This window comes from Salvelinus namaycush, chromosome 40, assembly GCF_016432855.1.
Source record: "Salvelinus namaycush isolate Seneca chromosome 40, SaNama_1.0, whole genome shotgun sequence".
NCBI lineage: Eukaryota > Metazoa > Chordata > Actinopteri > Salmoniformes > Salmonidae > Salvelinus > Salvelinus namaycush.
The window spans coordinates 17,274,769-17,290,048 of NC_052346.1; the positions used below are offsets into that span (position 1 = coordinate 17,274,769).

At 45.1% G+C, this 15,280-nt stretch overlaps 1 protein-coding gene across 1 annotated transcript in view; it reads left to right on the forward strand.

Annotated features, from left to right (window-relative positions):
- Positions 1–782: 782 nt before the first annotated feature.
- LOC120033274 (probable phospholipid-transporting ATPase IH) overlaps positions 783–15,280 on the forward strand; it is a 31,946-nt gene continuing 17,448 nt past the window's right edge. Inside the window, exons 1-17 of the mRNA XM_038979548.1 lie at positions 783–815; positions 1,149–1,271; positions 1,379–1,468; positions 1,598–1,786; positions 2,655–2,783; positions 3,013–3,116; positions 3,231–3,281; positions 3,403–3,467; positions 4,386–4,467; positions 6,089–6,239; positions 6,922–7,119; positions 7,193–7,366; positions 7,917–8,083; positions 8,731–8,802; positions 8,992–9,065; positions 9,747–9,850; positions 10,903–11,084. Coding sequence (XP_038835476.1) covers positions 783–815; positions 1,149–1,271; positions 1,379–1,468; positions 1,598–1,786; positions 2,655–2,783; positions 3,013–3,116; positions 3,231–3,281; positions 3,403–3,467; positions 4,386–4,467; positions 6,089–6,239; positions 6,922–7,119; positions 7,193–7,366; positions 7,917–8,083; positions 8,731–8,802; positions 8,992–9,065; positions 9,747–9,850; positions 10,903–11,084 — 1,988 coding nt within the window. The remainder of the gene's footprint in view (positions 816–1,148; positions 1,272–1,378; positions 1,469–1,597; positions 1,787–2,654; positions 2,784–3,012; positions 3,117–3,230; positions 3,282–3,402; positions 3,468–4,385; positions 4,468–6,088; positions 6,240–6,921; positions 7,120–7,192; positions 7,367–7,916; positions 8,084–8,730; positions 8,803–8,991; positions 9,066–9,746; positions 9,851–10,902; positions 11,085–15,280) is intronic.

The following is a 15,280-nucleotide window of genomic DNA, read 5'->3' on the forward strand; positions in this document are numbered from 1 at the left end:
AAAAGGCACCGCAAACAGACACAGGAGCACATGGGGGGTAGGATGGCGATATGGAATGGCTTGAAAGGCCGGTAGGTAAGGTTTTGGTCTGGAGGGAATACAAAGGAGACACGGATACAACACATTCACATACAAGACAAAGTGTCAGAACTAAGGAGATATACAAAGTATAACATGCTAACCAAACAAAGGACATGACCAATATCTATGGAACTCAGGATATACACTATATTCAGACAAAGGAGGTATTCTAAGGAAAGTATAGCATTATATAAATGCTCTGATTGGCAATAAACATACAGGCTAGAAAGTTAGTGTTAGAACGCCCCGAACGGGAATGCAGTCCATGGAATGCAGTCAATGCTAACCCAGTTCACTTGGGGCATGCCCGGGGGATTAATCAAATCCCCTCAGTGTCTCTCTGTCTGGGCTTGTCCAGCTTCTTGAGCTAGCTCACTGGTGATAAACAGACACGGGCAAACATGTAGCACTCTACTGGACGCAACCCATTTAGTTACTTAAGGCTCAGCGAGTAAGGAAATTACTTTAAGATGATATTATATTATATTTGATTTCCCTCTTTTTATATTTGATTCTGTTTGATCAGATTCTATTATATTTGACTATTCCAGACAGGTGTCGAATCAGTGGGTTGACCTTCCTATGGTGTTGTGGTGTGTGTTTGTATATAGGCATGTGTCATAGTAATTGTTGAATGGGAGAGTTATTGTAAGGTGGAAGGCTTGTAGCCAACACTCATTTATCATTCCCCACCCGGTTACATGACTCAGAGCACTTACTCTCTGTTACTGGAGGTCTGTTGTGTTGTGTTTGTTAGGTCGCCAGTTTATTACACTCAACACAGTCATTTATACTGTTTGCGACTGTAATGCTATTGTGTCTGCCAGACTGTCCCTCCATTCTACAACACTAACCATGTTTGGTGAGACAAAGACATGTTGGCTGGAGCAGGAAACAACTACCTGACAACCAGCCAGTCAGGCCCCCAGCCAGGCAATGAGGCTACATTTGTTGCCCCTGTGTCTTCTCCTGTCCTGTCCTGACCTGCCCTGATTTGTCCTGTCATGATCTGACCTGACCTGTGTATTGACCTGGCATTGACCTTTGACGTCTTGACCTTTGTGCAGTGTGCTGGAGAGGAGAACTGGGTGGACACCAGGACGGTGTACATCGGAAACAAGGAGCCCCCACCGGGAGCGGAGGCCTACATTCCCCAGAGGTACCCCGACAACCGCATCATCTCCTCCAAGGTGAGAACCACAACCATGCTACAACCACATTACAACCACGTTACAAGCATGTTACAACCATGTTACAACCATGTTATAACCATTTACTGTTGCTTCCCTTTCCACAGTACACCTTCTGGAATTTTGTTCCGAAGAATTTGTTTGAGCAGTTTAGAAGAATTGCCAATTTCTACTTCCTCATCATATTTCTTGTCCAGGTCAGATCTTGACTGGTAGATTAAATTTGAGTCAATTTAAGGCTTAGTTGGCAAGAAATATAAATCTGGCAAATGCAGAAGTTTCAGATGACAATAGATCATTCTCTCTTTCTCTCTCGCCCTCTTCAGTTGATAATTGACACTCCCACCAGTCCCATCACCAGCGGGCTACCTCTCTTCTTTGTCATCACTGTCACGGCCATCAAACAGGGCTATGAGGACTGGCTCAGGCACAAAGCAGACAATGCTATTAACCAGTGTCCTGTGCACGAGGTGCAGCATGGGAAGGTGATCAGGAAACAGAGTCGTAAGCTGAGGGTACGTATCATCCTACAACTGAAAATGACCAGGGATCAAACCTGGGTTCTTTGGATCAGGGGTTGGCAAACTTTCTTGCTTCATGAACCAAAAATATACATTCATTTGGAGTCGCAACCCACCATAAGGGTTGAACAGAGAAAAAACATAAACAGACCAAAGAATAAGTACAAAATATCATTTTGGCAGCGGAGAGAACATTTTTCAAATATAAAGCTAATTTCCTGCAATTCTACACATTTGGTATATGGAGCTGAGAGAAAGCTGTGCAATTTTTAAGCACATTTCCTGCATATTTTAACATGGCTAATGCTGTGTTCTTATGCTCAAAACATTCTAACACAATCTGTGGGGGCCTCATTGTCTCGTTTTATTTTGTTGATTGTAAGTTCTCAAAGATTCTAGACTATTATAAAAAATATATATAGGTCCATTATCTTTTCTACACACTTTCTATTTGGTTTTAGTTGTTTACATTTCCAATTTTTTAAGTAAAATGTTTTGCAATGCACAACAAATGTCATCCCGCAACCAAACTGGACCCCCAGTGACCCACAAGTGGGTCCGACCCACAGTTTGGGAACCACTGCTTTAGACAACTCAAGACTGTGTTATCCTATTGAGCTAAAGACATCTCTCTCACGTCTCTACCTTCTAACCCACCCATTCACCCTTCCTTCCTTCCTTCCTTCCTTCCTTCCTTCCTTCCTTCCTTCCTTCCTTCCTTCCTTCCTTCCTTCCTTCCTTCCTTCCTTCCTTCCTTCCTTCCTTCCTTCCTTCCTTCCTTCCTTCCTTCCTTCCTTCCTTCCTTCCTTCCTTCCTTCCTTCCTTCCTTCCTTCCTTCCTTCCTTCCCTCCCTCTCTCCCAGGTGGGTGATGTGGTGCTGATCAAGGAAGATGAGACGTTCCCCTGTGACCTCATCCTTCTCTCCACCAGTAGGGAGGATGGGACCTGTTTTGTCACTACAGCCAGTCTGGATGGGGAGTCCAGTCACAAGGTAACACTACACTCTGACTGAGAGAGAGGAGGAGGGAGATGGGAGAGGTGGCTGAGGCAGAGATAAAGAAAGAATGGGATAGAGTTGAGGGAGAACAGAAGAGGAAAGAGTGAGTGAGAGAGAGGGGTGAGTGTGTATGTGAGGGATATAGAGAGATGGAGCGAAATGGAGAGAGAGAGTTTGTATTCTGTTTCATTAGAGCTGTGACTCTCTCCATCCCTCCACAAAGACCTACTATGCTGTGCAGGACACTAAGGCCTTCAACACAGAGGAGGATTTTGATACTCTACAGGCTTCTATTGAATGTGAACAACCACAACCAGACCTCTACAAGTGAGTGACAACACTGCACACAACACTGCATCCAGACAATCAGTACTGGTTGTATAGAGAAAAACAACGCAAAACACACCAACTCACACATGCATTCCCTCTCTCCTTGGACAGATTCGTGGGCCGAATCAATATTTATTCGGACAGAAACGAGCCCATCGCGAGGTAAATCCATACCCAGGAAATTGACTCCAAATTCAGGAAGTCATTGCTCGTGTGTTTGCACAAAAAAAGAAAAGAAAAAAAGTGTATTCTAACAGAGAAGTGTATTCTGTGTTTGCTTCAGGCCTTTAGGATCTGAGAACCTACTTCTCAGAGGGGCGACACTGAAAAACACACAGCACATATATGGTAAGACACTACACTGGGTGACCTTGTAATGACATCACTAATAGAATCTAAAGACACTACACTGGGTGACCTTGTAATGACATCACTAATAGAATCTAAAGACACTACACTGGGTGACCTTGTAATGACATCACTAATAGAATCTAAAGACACTACACTGGGTGACCTTGTAATGACATCACTAATAGAATCTAAAGACACTACACTGGGTGACCTTGTAATGACATCACTAATAGAATCTAAAGACACTACACTGGGTGACCTTGTAATGACATCACTAATAGAATCTAAAGACACTACACTGGGTGACCTTGTAATGACATCACTAATATAATCTAAAGACACTACACTGCGTGACCTTGTAATGACATCACTAATAGAATCTAAAGACACTACACTGCGTGACCTTGTAATGACATCACTAATAGAATCTAAAGACACTACACTGGGTGACCTTGTAATGACATCAGTTATAGAATCTAAAATAGATTCCTAGTTTTCATTCATATAATGGGTTTGGAATGTTTAGAGGTTCCACTCCAAATCATTAAGTTCCAGTGTTCACACTGTGGGTTGCATATTGACACCAGCTGCTGAGGCCTGTACAGACCTGTATGAGTGAGAATATTACAAACTGTCAAGCAGGAATGCAGTCAGTACACTGCATGAGGTGACATGACTGCAAGCCAAGTCTTATTATGAAATCAGATGAGTGCGATGGGAGTTGATTTCACAGATAATTGTAGGACACCATGATAGTATTCAGTACCGACAGACACTTGTCAGATCTGACTGATATTATTGTCATCAGGGCTGCATCTCAATATTCCAAAGTCGTTCCCTTTCCTAGTCTCTTTCCTTCATCTTCACAGATGTGAAATGTCTTCCCAAGTTGACCCTCTGGTTTGTGTCTCCTAGCTGTTGCCATCTACACTGGTATGGAGACCAAGATGGCGCTCAACTACCAGTCCAAGTCCCAGAAACGCTCTGCAGTGGAGAAGTAAGGCCCACCAACATGTGTTTTCTACTTTATGATGCATGTTTACCATGTTTCCAGACAGGTTCACTTAACGTTGATTGCCATCTAATTGCATCATATCCGTTTCCCAGTGGCGTGCCGTGGGCCTGGGGCCTGGGCCTTCAGTGAGGTATTACACAGTCCCACCCGAATTAATCCACCTCATTATGATGCCATGGCTCTAGACACTATACATTTAGACAGAAACGCAGTATAACCAGGCGTTGCGTCACCTTGAAATTGACAAATTGACATTTTTGGGTAAACAGTGTTTACCCAAAAACATGACACAATCAATGAGTCTTTTCAATATTTCCCTTCACCTTTTCATTGTGCAGCTCCGTTGCCCTGCGCGCGTGTTCTTTGAGCTGTAGATCCACTCCGGTGTCCCCAAAAGTTTTCAAAAGCACCATTGCTTGTTAGTGCCCAGCCGTACTTTGGTGTCTCGTTGCTGCCTTGGTTAGACAACTCAAGTTTGCAAAGCCAGTGTGGCTCCAAACACCAAATCGATCACTTGCAAATAATAGGCATTCCCAGCAGTACAGTTTGCAGTGCTTCTCGGAGCCAAGGAGCCATTGACAGCGCTCGTAGTTGAAACTTTGAAAGTGGCGAGCGAACGAAGCCCTTTCCCGCCTGTGACAGGCTTTGTGGCGTCGGGCGACCTCTCCTTACAATGTCTAACTTTTCTTGAAAAGTTCGTCTTGAGAATGGCGTTATAATTATATCCTCGACCAAATCGATATCTTCTCCTCCTTCCGCCATTGTGGGTTGAAAAAACAGCTTAGTAGTACGCAAATTAATTCGTTTATCAAATTCAGTTTCCTAGATCTCCATAGGACCTGCCTCTCAATATTGGTAATCCAATCAAAAGACGTGCACGCACTACGCCTGCTAGCTGGCTCCTGTGTAACACTGGAGCCAGCCAGCAGGCGTACAATAGCCAACTCTAAAGCTGATTGGTTGACACTAAATTTTCATTTCCATTCACTATAAGCGACAAGCGCCCGCACTGTTGATTCTGAAGGCCTGAGGGCAGATTTTAGACCCCTGGCAACACATGATGGCTGAATATGATTGGATAAAAGATCTAACATAAAGACAAGCCCTCCAAATCTCAACCTGGGGCTGGAAGCAGTGCAACCAAGAGGAAAGCTATGAAATGAAGAGTATAACTCTTACTCTGGGGAATAATTTAATACATATTTGTGGGAAAATATATTTAAAAAAAAATTATATTCTGATGATGTTTAGGCCAGCAGAGAAGGCCTTGCAGGCCCTGACGGCCCACCACTGCCGTTTCCCCATAAAGACCCGTTCAGACCGTCCACCCTTCCTGAAGACATTCTTATGTAATTTCCTCTGCATCTGTCTCCCCTCCTCTCTGTCACCCCTCCTTTCTGTCATCTCTCCCCCTCCTCTCTGTCACCACTCCTTTCTGTCATCCTTTCTCTCACCCCTCCTCTCTGTCTCTCCCCCCTCTCTGTCTTTCCTCCCCTCTCTGTCTCTCCTCCCCTCTCTGTCTCTCCTCCCTCTCTGTTTCTCCCCCCCTCTCTGTCTCTCCCCCCTCTCTGTCTCCCCCCTCCTCTCTGTCTCCCCCCTCCAGGTCAATGAATGCGTATCTGATAGTGTACCTGTGCATCCTGATCAGCAAGGCTCTGATCAACACAGTGCTGAAGTATGTGTGGCAGGCTGACCCGGACAAAGACGAGCCCTTCTACAACCAGAAGACTGACACAGAGAGGCAACGCCATATAGTAGGTTATAAAACTACAATCATTTTTATGCAATAGCTGATGTTTTTTTCACCTCTCACTTTCCCTTTCTCTCTCTCCCTGTCACCTCTGACTGTCCCTCCTCCCCCTCTCCCTCCTCATACCTCCCTCCTCTCTCTCTCCCTGTCACCTCTGACTGTCCCTCCTCCCCCTCTCCCTCCTCATACCTCCCTCCCTCCTCTCTCTCTCCCTGTCACCTTTGACTGTCCCTCCTCCCCCCTCTCCCTCCTCATACCTCCCTCCCTCCTCTCTCTCTCCCTGTCACCTCTGACTGTCCCTCCTCCCCCTCTCCCTCCTCATACCTCCCTCCTCTCTCTCTCCCTGTCACCTCTGACTGTCCCTCCTCCCCCTCCTCCCTCCTCATACCTCCCTCCCTCCTCTCTCTCTCCCTGTCACCTCTGACTGTCCCTCCTCCCCCCTCTCCCTCCTCATACCTCCCTCCTCTCTCTCTCCCTGTCACCTCTGACTGTCCCTCCTCCCCCCTCTCCCTCCTCATACCTCCCTCCCTCCTCTCTCTCTCCCTGTCACCTTTGACTGTCCCTCCTCCCCCCTCTCCCTCCTTATACCTCCCTCCCTCCTCTCTCTCTCCCTGTCACCTCTGACTGTCCCTCCTCCCCCTCCCCCTCTCCCTCTTCATACCTCCCTCCCTCCTCTCTCTCTCCAGTTGATCCGGGCGTTCACAGACTTCCTGGCCTTCATGGTGTTGTTTAATTACATCATCCCCGTGTCCATGTACGTTACCGTGGAGATGCAGAAGTTCCTGGGGTCCTACTTCATCATGTGGGATGATGAGATGTTTGACGAGGAACTGGGAGAGAGGGCTCAGGTTAACACATCTGACCTCAATGAAGAACTGGGACAGGTAGGCTATACACACAGTACACACAGTACACACACACACTCACCACTCTTACCTGAATGTGTGTGTTTTCCAGGTGGAGTACGTGTTTACAGACAAGACAGGCACCCTGACAGAGAACAACATGGAGTTTATAGAGTGCTGTGTGGACGGCTATGTTTACGTCCCTGATGCCATCTGTAATGGACAGGTCATGCCAGGGGCAACCAGCATGGACATGATCGACTCCTCACCTGGACCAGGGGGCAAGGTGAGACAGAGAGCCTCACTGTCACTTGATGGACTGTACGAATATGTACAGGACAAGTTACCCCTCCCTAACCACTGATGCAGGGTCAGATATTGTTTCATTCCCCAATGAAGACCAGCTGGATACTAACAGCCTTTACCTGGATGTCCTGGGTGAACCCTAAACTCAGAGTGACACTGATACCTTCTCTAAGGATGACACATTCATCCATCCAGGGATCCAGTGTCTCTCTCACACACACACACACACACACACACACACACACACACACACACACACACACACACACACACACACACACACACACACACACATTGCTGTGTGCCAGAACAAGAGAGGGCCGCTTCACTTCGGTGACCAGCCTGTGCCATTCCTTTGTCTTCTATGTGTGTCTGTGTGTACGAGGACTAAGAAGCATGACCTTCAGGAAACATGGATTGTGTTTTACTATGGATCCAAATGATGTATTCAAACGTGTATGTTTCCTGTATTTATGTGTTTATACGTGTGTGTGTGTTGTGTGACGTGTTCTCTGTGCTTGGCTTGTCAGGAGTCTGAGGAGTTGTTCTTCCGGGCGTTGTGTCTGTGCCACACGGTACAGGTGAAGGAGGAGGAGACAGTGGATGGCATCAAGATGGGTATCCACCAGAACAAGGCCACCTCCTTCTACATATCATCCTCTCCTGACGAGGTGGCACTGGTGGAGGGCATGAAGAGGTGACTGGCTTGACTCTCACTCACTCACTCACTCAGTCACTCACCCAATCACTCACTCAATCACCCAATCACTCTCACTCATTCACTCAATCACTCACCCAATCACTCACCCACTCACTCAATCACTCACTGACTCGTGCACACACACACACACACACACACACACACACACACACACACACACACACACACACACACACACACACACACACACACACACACACACACACACACACACACAAAGGCAGAAAGTCTTTCCTACTCCCAGACATTTGAAATGAACTAGATAGATAGATAATATACAGTGTATTTGGAAAGTCTTCAGACCCCTTCCCCTTTTCCACATTTTGTTATGTTACAGCCTTTTTCTAAAATTGATTAAATAATAGTTTTTCCTCATCAATCTACACACAATAGCCCATAATGACGAAGCGAAAACAGTTTTTTTATTATAAATAAAAAACCAAAATACCTTATTTACATAAATGTAATCCATTTAAGAATTAGGCTGTATGTAACGTAACAAAATATGGAAAAAGTCAAGGGGTCTGAATACTTTCCCGAATGCACTGTATAGCCATACATTTAACTGCAGTTTAACATCCTCCCCTGTTCTGACAGTAATGGTACATTCCTCTTTCCCCCAGGCTTGGCTTCACCTATCTGCGGCTGAAGGACAGTCACATGGAGATTCTCAATAGGGAGGATGAGGTCGAGAGGTCAGTGAGTGTCCATTACTCCAGCCATGCCCTGTGGGTATCAGTTTATCTTTGTGTGTGTGTGTGTGTGTGTGTGTGTGTGTGTGTGTGTGTGTGTGTGTGTGTGTGTGTGTGTGTGTGTGTGTGTGTGTGTGTGTGTGTGTGGTCAGTAACCCAACCTCTTTCTCCCTTTCTCCCTCTTGCATCCAGGTTTGAGCTGCTGGAGGTATTGACCTTTGACTCTGTGAGAAGGAGAATGAGTGTTATCGTCAGGTCCACCACAGGTACTGTACTATAGTGCAATTACTACCATGATGATACTAGAACACAGAAACTAGATGTTACTGTACTATAGTACAATTACTACCATTATGATACTAGAACACAGAAACTAGAGGTACTGTACTATAGTACAATTCCTACCATTATGATACTAGAACACAGAAACTAGAGGTACTGTACTATAGTACAATTACTACCATTATGATACTAGAACATAGAAACTAGAGGTACTGTACTATTGTACAATTACTACCATTATAATATCAGAACATAGAGACTAGATGTATCTGTATGTGAGTGGCTGGTGCTTTTTATAGATGAAAGCAGTCATTACTACGGCAACCCAGTTATTATTCTGTGTGTGTGTGTGTGTGTGTGTGTGTGTGTGTGTGTGTGTGTGTGTGTGTGTGTGTGTGTGTGTCTGTGTGTGTGTGTGTGTGTGTGTGTGTGTGTGTGTGTGTGTGTGTGTGTGTGTGTGTGTGTGTGTGTGTGTGTGTACACTGTATGCTAATAGAGAGGGCCATATGTGTGCTAGGAGGTCAACAGGCAGAAGGCATACTAATGACGGTAGAGTCATTCTCACTGAGGAACATCTCTAGTGTTGTCTGCCACACACTGCTGCAAACTAATGATGCTTCTCTCTGCTAATGAGGAACCTGTTTTAACTGTGTGGTTGTCCACAGGGGAGTACTACCTGTTCTGTAAAGGGGCCGACTCCTCCATCTTCCCCCGGGTGATCTCTGGCAAGGTGGAGCAGGTCAAAGCCAGAGTGGAGCACAACGCTGTGGTAAGGACACACACACATACAGCCACTATCAGACACTAGAGGCCGTTGTCCTAAAGTAGCTCCAAAATCACACTTCCAGAGTTGCTGACCTCAAATGCATTTTTGACTTTCATTTTTGCTTTGCTTGAGGTGTATATTGTCATATGGCTGTATGGTAGACCCTGCTAAATGCTATCTGATTCTTGTATCTTTTAGTGGTAGTGTCCTTACTTAAGATGTTGGCCACCAAAGGTTCCAAGACAGTTGTATATGGAATGTAACTGAGATGGTGATTGACTGTCATTATGGAGTGTTTGGTGCCAATGTGAAGGTAGTCTACTGATCCCAGTGTGTCCGTGGCTCTGGCCCAATCTCTCCAACTCCACACTGACAGAATCAGGACAGGCTGGTTGCCAAGGATGACATAATTGTGGATGCAGTTTGGGTTGCCATTGGCAGTGGTGCTGACCCGTTTCTGTTGACTGTCAGGGAGAATGTGTTTCCCTGGTTACGTTACAATGGGATGGCCAGCGGTGATGCTGGTGTGAACCAGACTGGCGCTGAGAGAATGTCAGAACTGAGGTCTCACTGTTTGTGTGCATGTTTGTGTGTGTGTGTGTGTGTGTGTGTGTGTGTGTGTGTGTGTGTGTGTGTGTGTGTGTGTGTGTGTGTGTGTGTGTGTGTGTGTGTGTGTGTGTGTGTGTGTGTGTGTGTGTGTGTGTGTGTGTGTGTGTGTGTGTGTGTGTGTGTGTGTGTGTGCGTGTGTGTGCGTGCGTGCGTGTGTTTGCTTATGTGAAAGGTCAAGGTCATAAGTCTACTGGCACAGACTAAACTGGTATGGAAACTCTGCCCAGTGGGACATCCCTCGATGCCAGTCTGTGCAAACTGCAGCTTTTTGTAACCCACTGCTCTGTCAGTGATGTCATTGACTGTTTTTAATGGGAAAAGAAGCTAACAGAACAGTGGAATAATTGTTATTATTGGATTGTCAACTGCAACATCAGTGTCCAGTAATCATATCAAAGCATAACATAATTATCTCTCGCTCTCTCTATTTCTCTCTCTCTCTTCAGGAGGGCCTACGGACACTGTGCGTGGCGTACAGGAAGTTGAGCGTGGCTCAGTACGAGGAGACGTGTCACCTGCTGAACAGCGCCAAGCTGGCCCTGCAGGACCGAGACAGGAAGCTGGCCGAGGCCTATGACCTCATTGAGAAGGACTTCATACTGCTGGGGGCCACCGCCGTGGAGGACAGGTGACGTTCTGGAACCACAGCAGCGTAGAATCATACAATCTACATTGTCTTTTCTACCCAATTCTATTTATATATTCATGGGGCCACCGCTGTCGAGGACAGGTACCGATCTAGAATCACAACGTAGAATCAGAACCACTATCTTGTGGATTTTAGATCTATTGCTTCTACTAATTATATTTCTATATTCTGGACAGAAGAGTTATATTAAGGGCAACTCTCTTTAGAGCTAACAATGTACGGGGCTAGAGAGACGGAGTAGATTAGCAACAGTAGAGTATTTATTTTACTGCTGCTCTTTAATTACTTGTTACTTTTATCTCTTATTCTTTTCCGTATTTTTCGAAACTGCACTGTTGGTTAGGGGCATTTCACTGTAAGGTCTACACCTGTTGTATTCGGCGCATGTGACTAATACAATTTGATTTGATTCAACTGAAAGTCAACCTCACTCTCCAAGCCCTAGTTTGCATAGTTAATTATTGACAATCGGACTCACTGACCCGGTCTAGGATGTTAGCTATTAAACAATTCACATTGTTGAACTATAGGGCTGACCATTCCTGTAATGATGTTAGCTATTGAACGAATCACATTGTTGAACTATAGGGCTGACCATTCCTGTAATGATGTTAGCTATTGAACGAATCACATTGTTGAACTATAGGGCTGACCATTCCTGTAATGATGTTAGCTATTGAACGAATCACATTGTTGAACTATAGGGCTGACCATTCCTGTAATGATGTTAGCTATTAAACAATTCACATTGTTGAACTATAGGGCTGACCATTCCTGTAATGATGTTAGCTATTGAACGAATCACATTGTTGAACTATAGGGCTGACCATTCCTTTAATGATGGTACTTGTTCTTTCCCAAAGCAGCCTGTGAACCAGTAATATTAGTTAGCTGCAGTCTCTCAGGCTTAACCTCAACATTAACCTCAACATGAACAGTAGTTTCAGTAGTCAGTCAGTCAATATGTTGTGTGTGTGAGTCCCCAGTGCAGCCAGCTAATGAGCAGATAACCACATTAGAGTTCCACTGTTATTGATCTCTGCCAGACATCCATAGCAGCTGATGAAGTGGGGCCTCTTGCTGCTCTTCTGTCTGTCAGCACAGACGTCATGCTGAAGCACCAGAGGTTTTACTCTGGTATCAGGTCGGCTTCACAGCCCATCACTCTGCCTTTCTCTCACACACTTCGCTATCTGTCTATCTGTGTGTTAGTGTTAGTCAGTGTGTAGCGTTTTAGTCTCACCATCTTCCTTCACATCTGTCGTTGTGTGTGTATGTTGATGCGTGCACGTGTGTGTGTGTCTTTCTGTTTTTCTGTCCGTTTGTTTTTCCGTCCGTCCGTCTGTGTGATTGTCTGTGACTCCTGGGCTGTGGTAGTAATTAGCTGGTTGGCAGGCAGCAGCGGTGTAGGGAGCTGTGAATCCTATCTGCACTGCAGCTTCGTTATAGACTTCCCTGCTCTGTGACGTTGGACTGCTGCTGCAACAAACCAGCTCCCCAAACCCACTCCAGCTCAACACCCCAAAGCCAATTTACTGTACCAGTGGAGGCTGCTGAGGGGAGGACGGCCCATAATATTGGCTCTGACGGAGAGAATGGAATGGCATCAAACACATGGAAACCACACATTTGATGTATTTGATACCATTCCACTAATTCCGCTCCAGCAATTACCACGAGCCTGTCTTCCCCAATTAAGGTGCCACCAGCCTCCTGTGTACAGTTGTGGCCAAAGGTTTTGAGAATTACACAAATATTAATTTTCACAAAGTTTGCTGCTTCAGCGTCTTTAGATATTTTTGTCAGATGTTACTATGGAATACTGAAGTATAATTACAAGCATTTCATAAGTGTCAAAGGCTTTTATTGACAATTACATGAAGTTGATGCAAAGAGTCAATATTTGCAGTGTTGACCCTTCTTTTTCAAGAGCTCTGCAATCTGCCCTGGCATGCTGTCAATTAACTTCTGGGCCACATCTTGACTGATGGCAGCCTATTCTTGCATAATCAAGGCTTGGAGTTTGTCAGAATTTGTGGGTTTTTGTTTGTCCACCCGCCTCTTGAGGATTGACCACAAGTTCTCAAAGCGATTAAGGTCTGGGGAGTTTCCTGGCCATATCGATGTTTTGTTCACCGAGCCACTTAGTTATCACTTTTGCCTTATGGCAAGGTGCTTCATCGTGCTGGAAAAGGCATTGTTAGTCACCAAACTGTTCCTGGATGGTTGGGAGAAGTTGCTCTCGGAGGATGTCTTGGTACCATTCTTTATTCATGGCTGTGTTCTTAGGCAAAATTGTGAGTGAGGCCACTCCCTTGGCTGAGAAGCAACCCCACACATGAATGGTCTCAGGATGCTTTACTGTTGGCATGACACAGGACTGATGGTAGCGCTCACCTTGTCTTTTCCGGACAAGATTTTTTCCGGATGCCCCAAACAATCAGAAAGGGGATTCATCAGAGAAAATGACTTTACCTCAGTCCTCAGCAGTCCAATCCCTGTACCTTTTGCAGAATATCAGTATGTCCCTGATGTTTTTCCTGGAGAGAAGTGGCTTCTTTGCTGCCCTTGACACCAGGCCATCTTCCAAAAGTCTTCGCCTCACTGTGCGTGCAGATGCTCTCACACCTGCCTGCTGCCATTCCTGAGCAAGCTCTGTACTGGTGGTGCTCCGATCCCACAGCTGAATCAACTTTAGGAGACGGTCCTGACACTTGCTGGACTTTATTGGGCGCCCTGAAGCCTTCTTCACATCAATTGAACCGCTCTCCTTGAAGTTCTTGATGATCCGATAAATGGTTGATTTAGGTGCAATCTTACTGGCAGCAATATCCTTGCCTGTGAAGCCCTTTTTGTACAAAGCAATGATGACAGCACATGTTTCCTTCCAGGTAACCATGGTTGACAGAGGAAGAACAATGATTCCAAGCACCACCCTCCTTTTGAAGATTCCAGTCTGTTATTTGAACTCAATCAGCATGACAGAGTGATCTCCAGCCTTGTCCTCGTTAACACTCACACCTGTGTTAATGAGAGAATCACTGACATGATGTCAGCTGGTCCTTTTGTGGCAGGGCTGAAATGCAGTGGAAATGTTTTTGGGGGATTTTGCAATTAATTGCAATTCATCTGATCACTCGTCATAACATTCTGGAGAATGTGCACATTGCCATCATACAAACTGAAAATTAAGATTTGTGTCATTCTCAAAACTTTTGGCCACGACTGTACTGTACTTAACTACATTTAGATAGTGAGTGATACTTTTACAGTGTAAAACAGAACTACACTACGTTTTGACAATGGTATCTTACTGGAGATAGTTGGTGTAGGACTTTTATTCTAAACTGTTTGTGTCTGCACCATTCCATTCTACTTGTATTCTAAACTGTTTGTGTCTGCACCATTCCATTCTACTTGTATTCTAAACTGTTTGTGTCTGCACCATTCCATTCTACTTGTATTCTAAACTGTTTGTGTCTGCACCATTCCATTCTACTTGTATTCTAAACTGTTTGTGTCTGCACCATTCCATTCTACTTGTATTCTAAACTGTTTGTGTCTGCACCATTCCATTCTACTTGTATTCTAAACTGTTTGTGTCTGCACCATTCCATTCTACTTGTATTCTAAACTGTTTGTGTCTGCACCATTCCATTCTACTTGTATTCTAAACTGTTTGTGTCTGCACCATTCCATTCTACTTGTATTCTAAACTGTTTGTGTCTGCACCATTCCATTCTACTTGTATTCTAAACTGTTTGTGTCTGCACCATTCCATTCTACTTGTATTCTAAACTGTTTGTGTCTGCACCATTCCATTCTACTTGTATTCTAAACTGTTTGTGTCTGCACCATTCCATTCTATTTTTATTCTAAACCTGAACAAATCATCTCTGCTCTGTATGGATGTGGTAGAGTTAGAGATTTAGAAAAACTATTGAAAGATTGACAGAATGCAGCGTTCAGTCTGATGACCATGTACAGCGTTGCTCCATTGACTGCTGATGACCATGTACAGCGTTGCTCCGTTGACTGCTGATGACCATGTACAGCGTTGCTCCGTTGACTGCTGATGACCATGTACAGCGTTGCTCCGTTGACTGCTGATGACCATGTACAACGTTGCTCCGTTGACTGCTGATGACCATGTACAGCGTTGCTCCATTGACTGC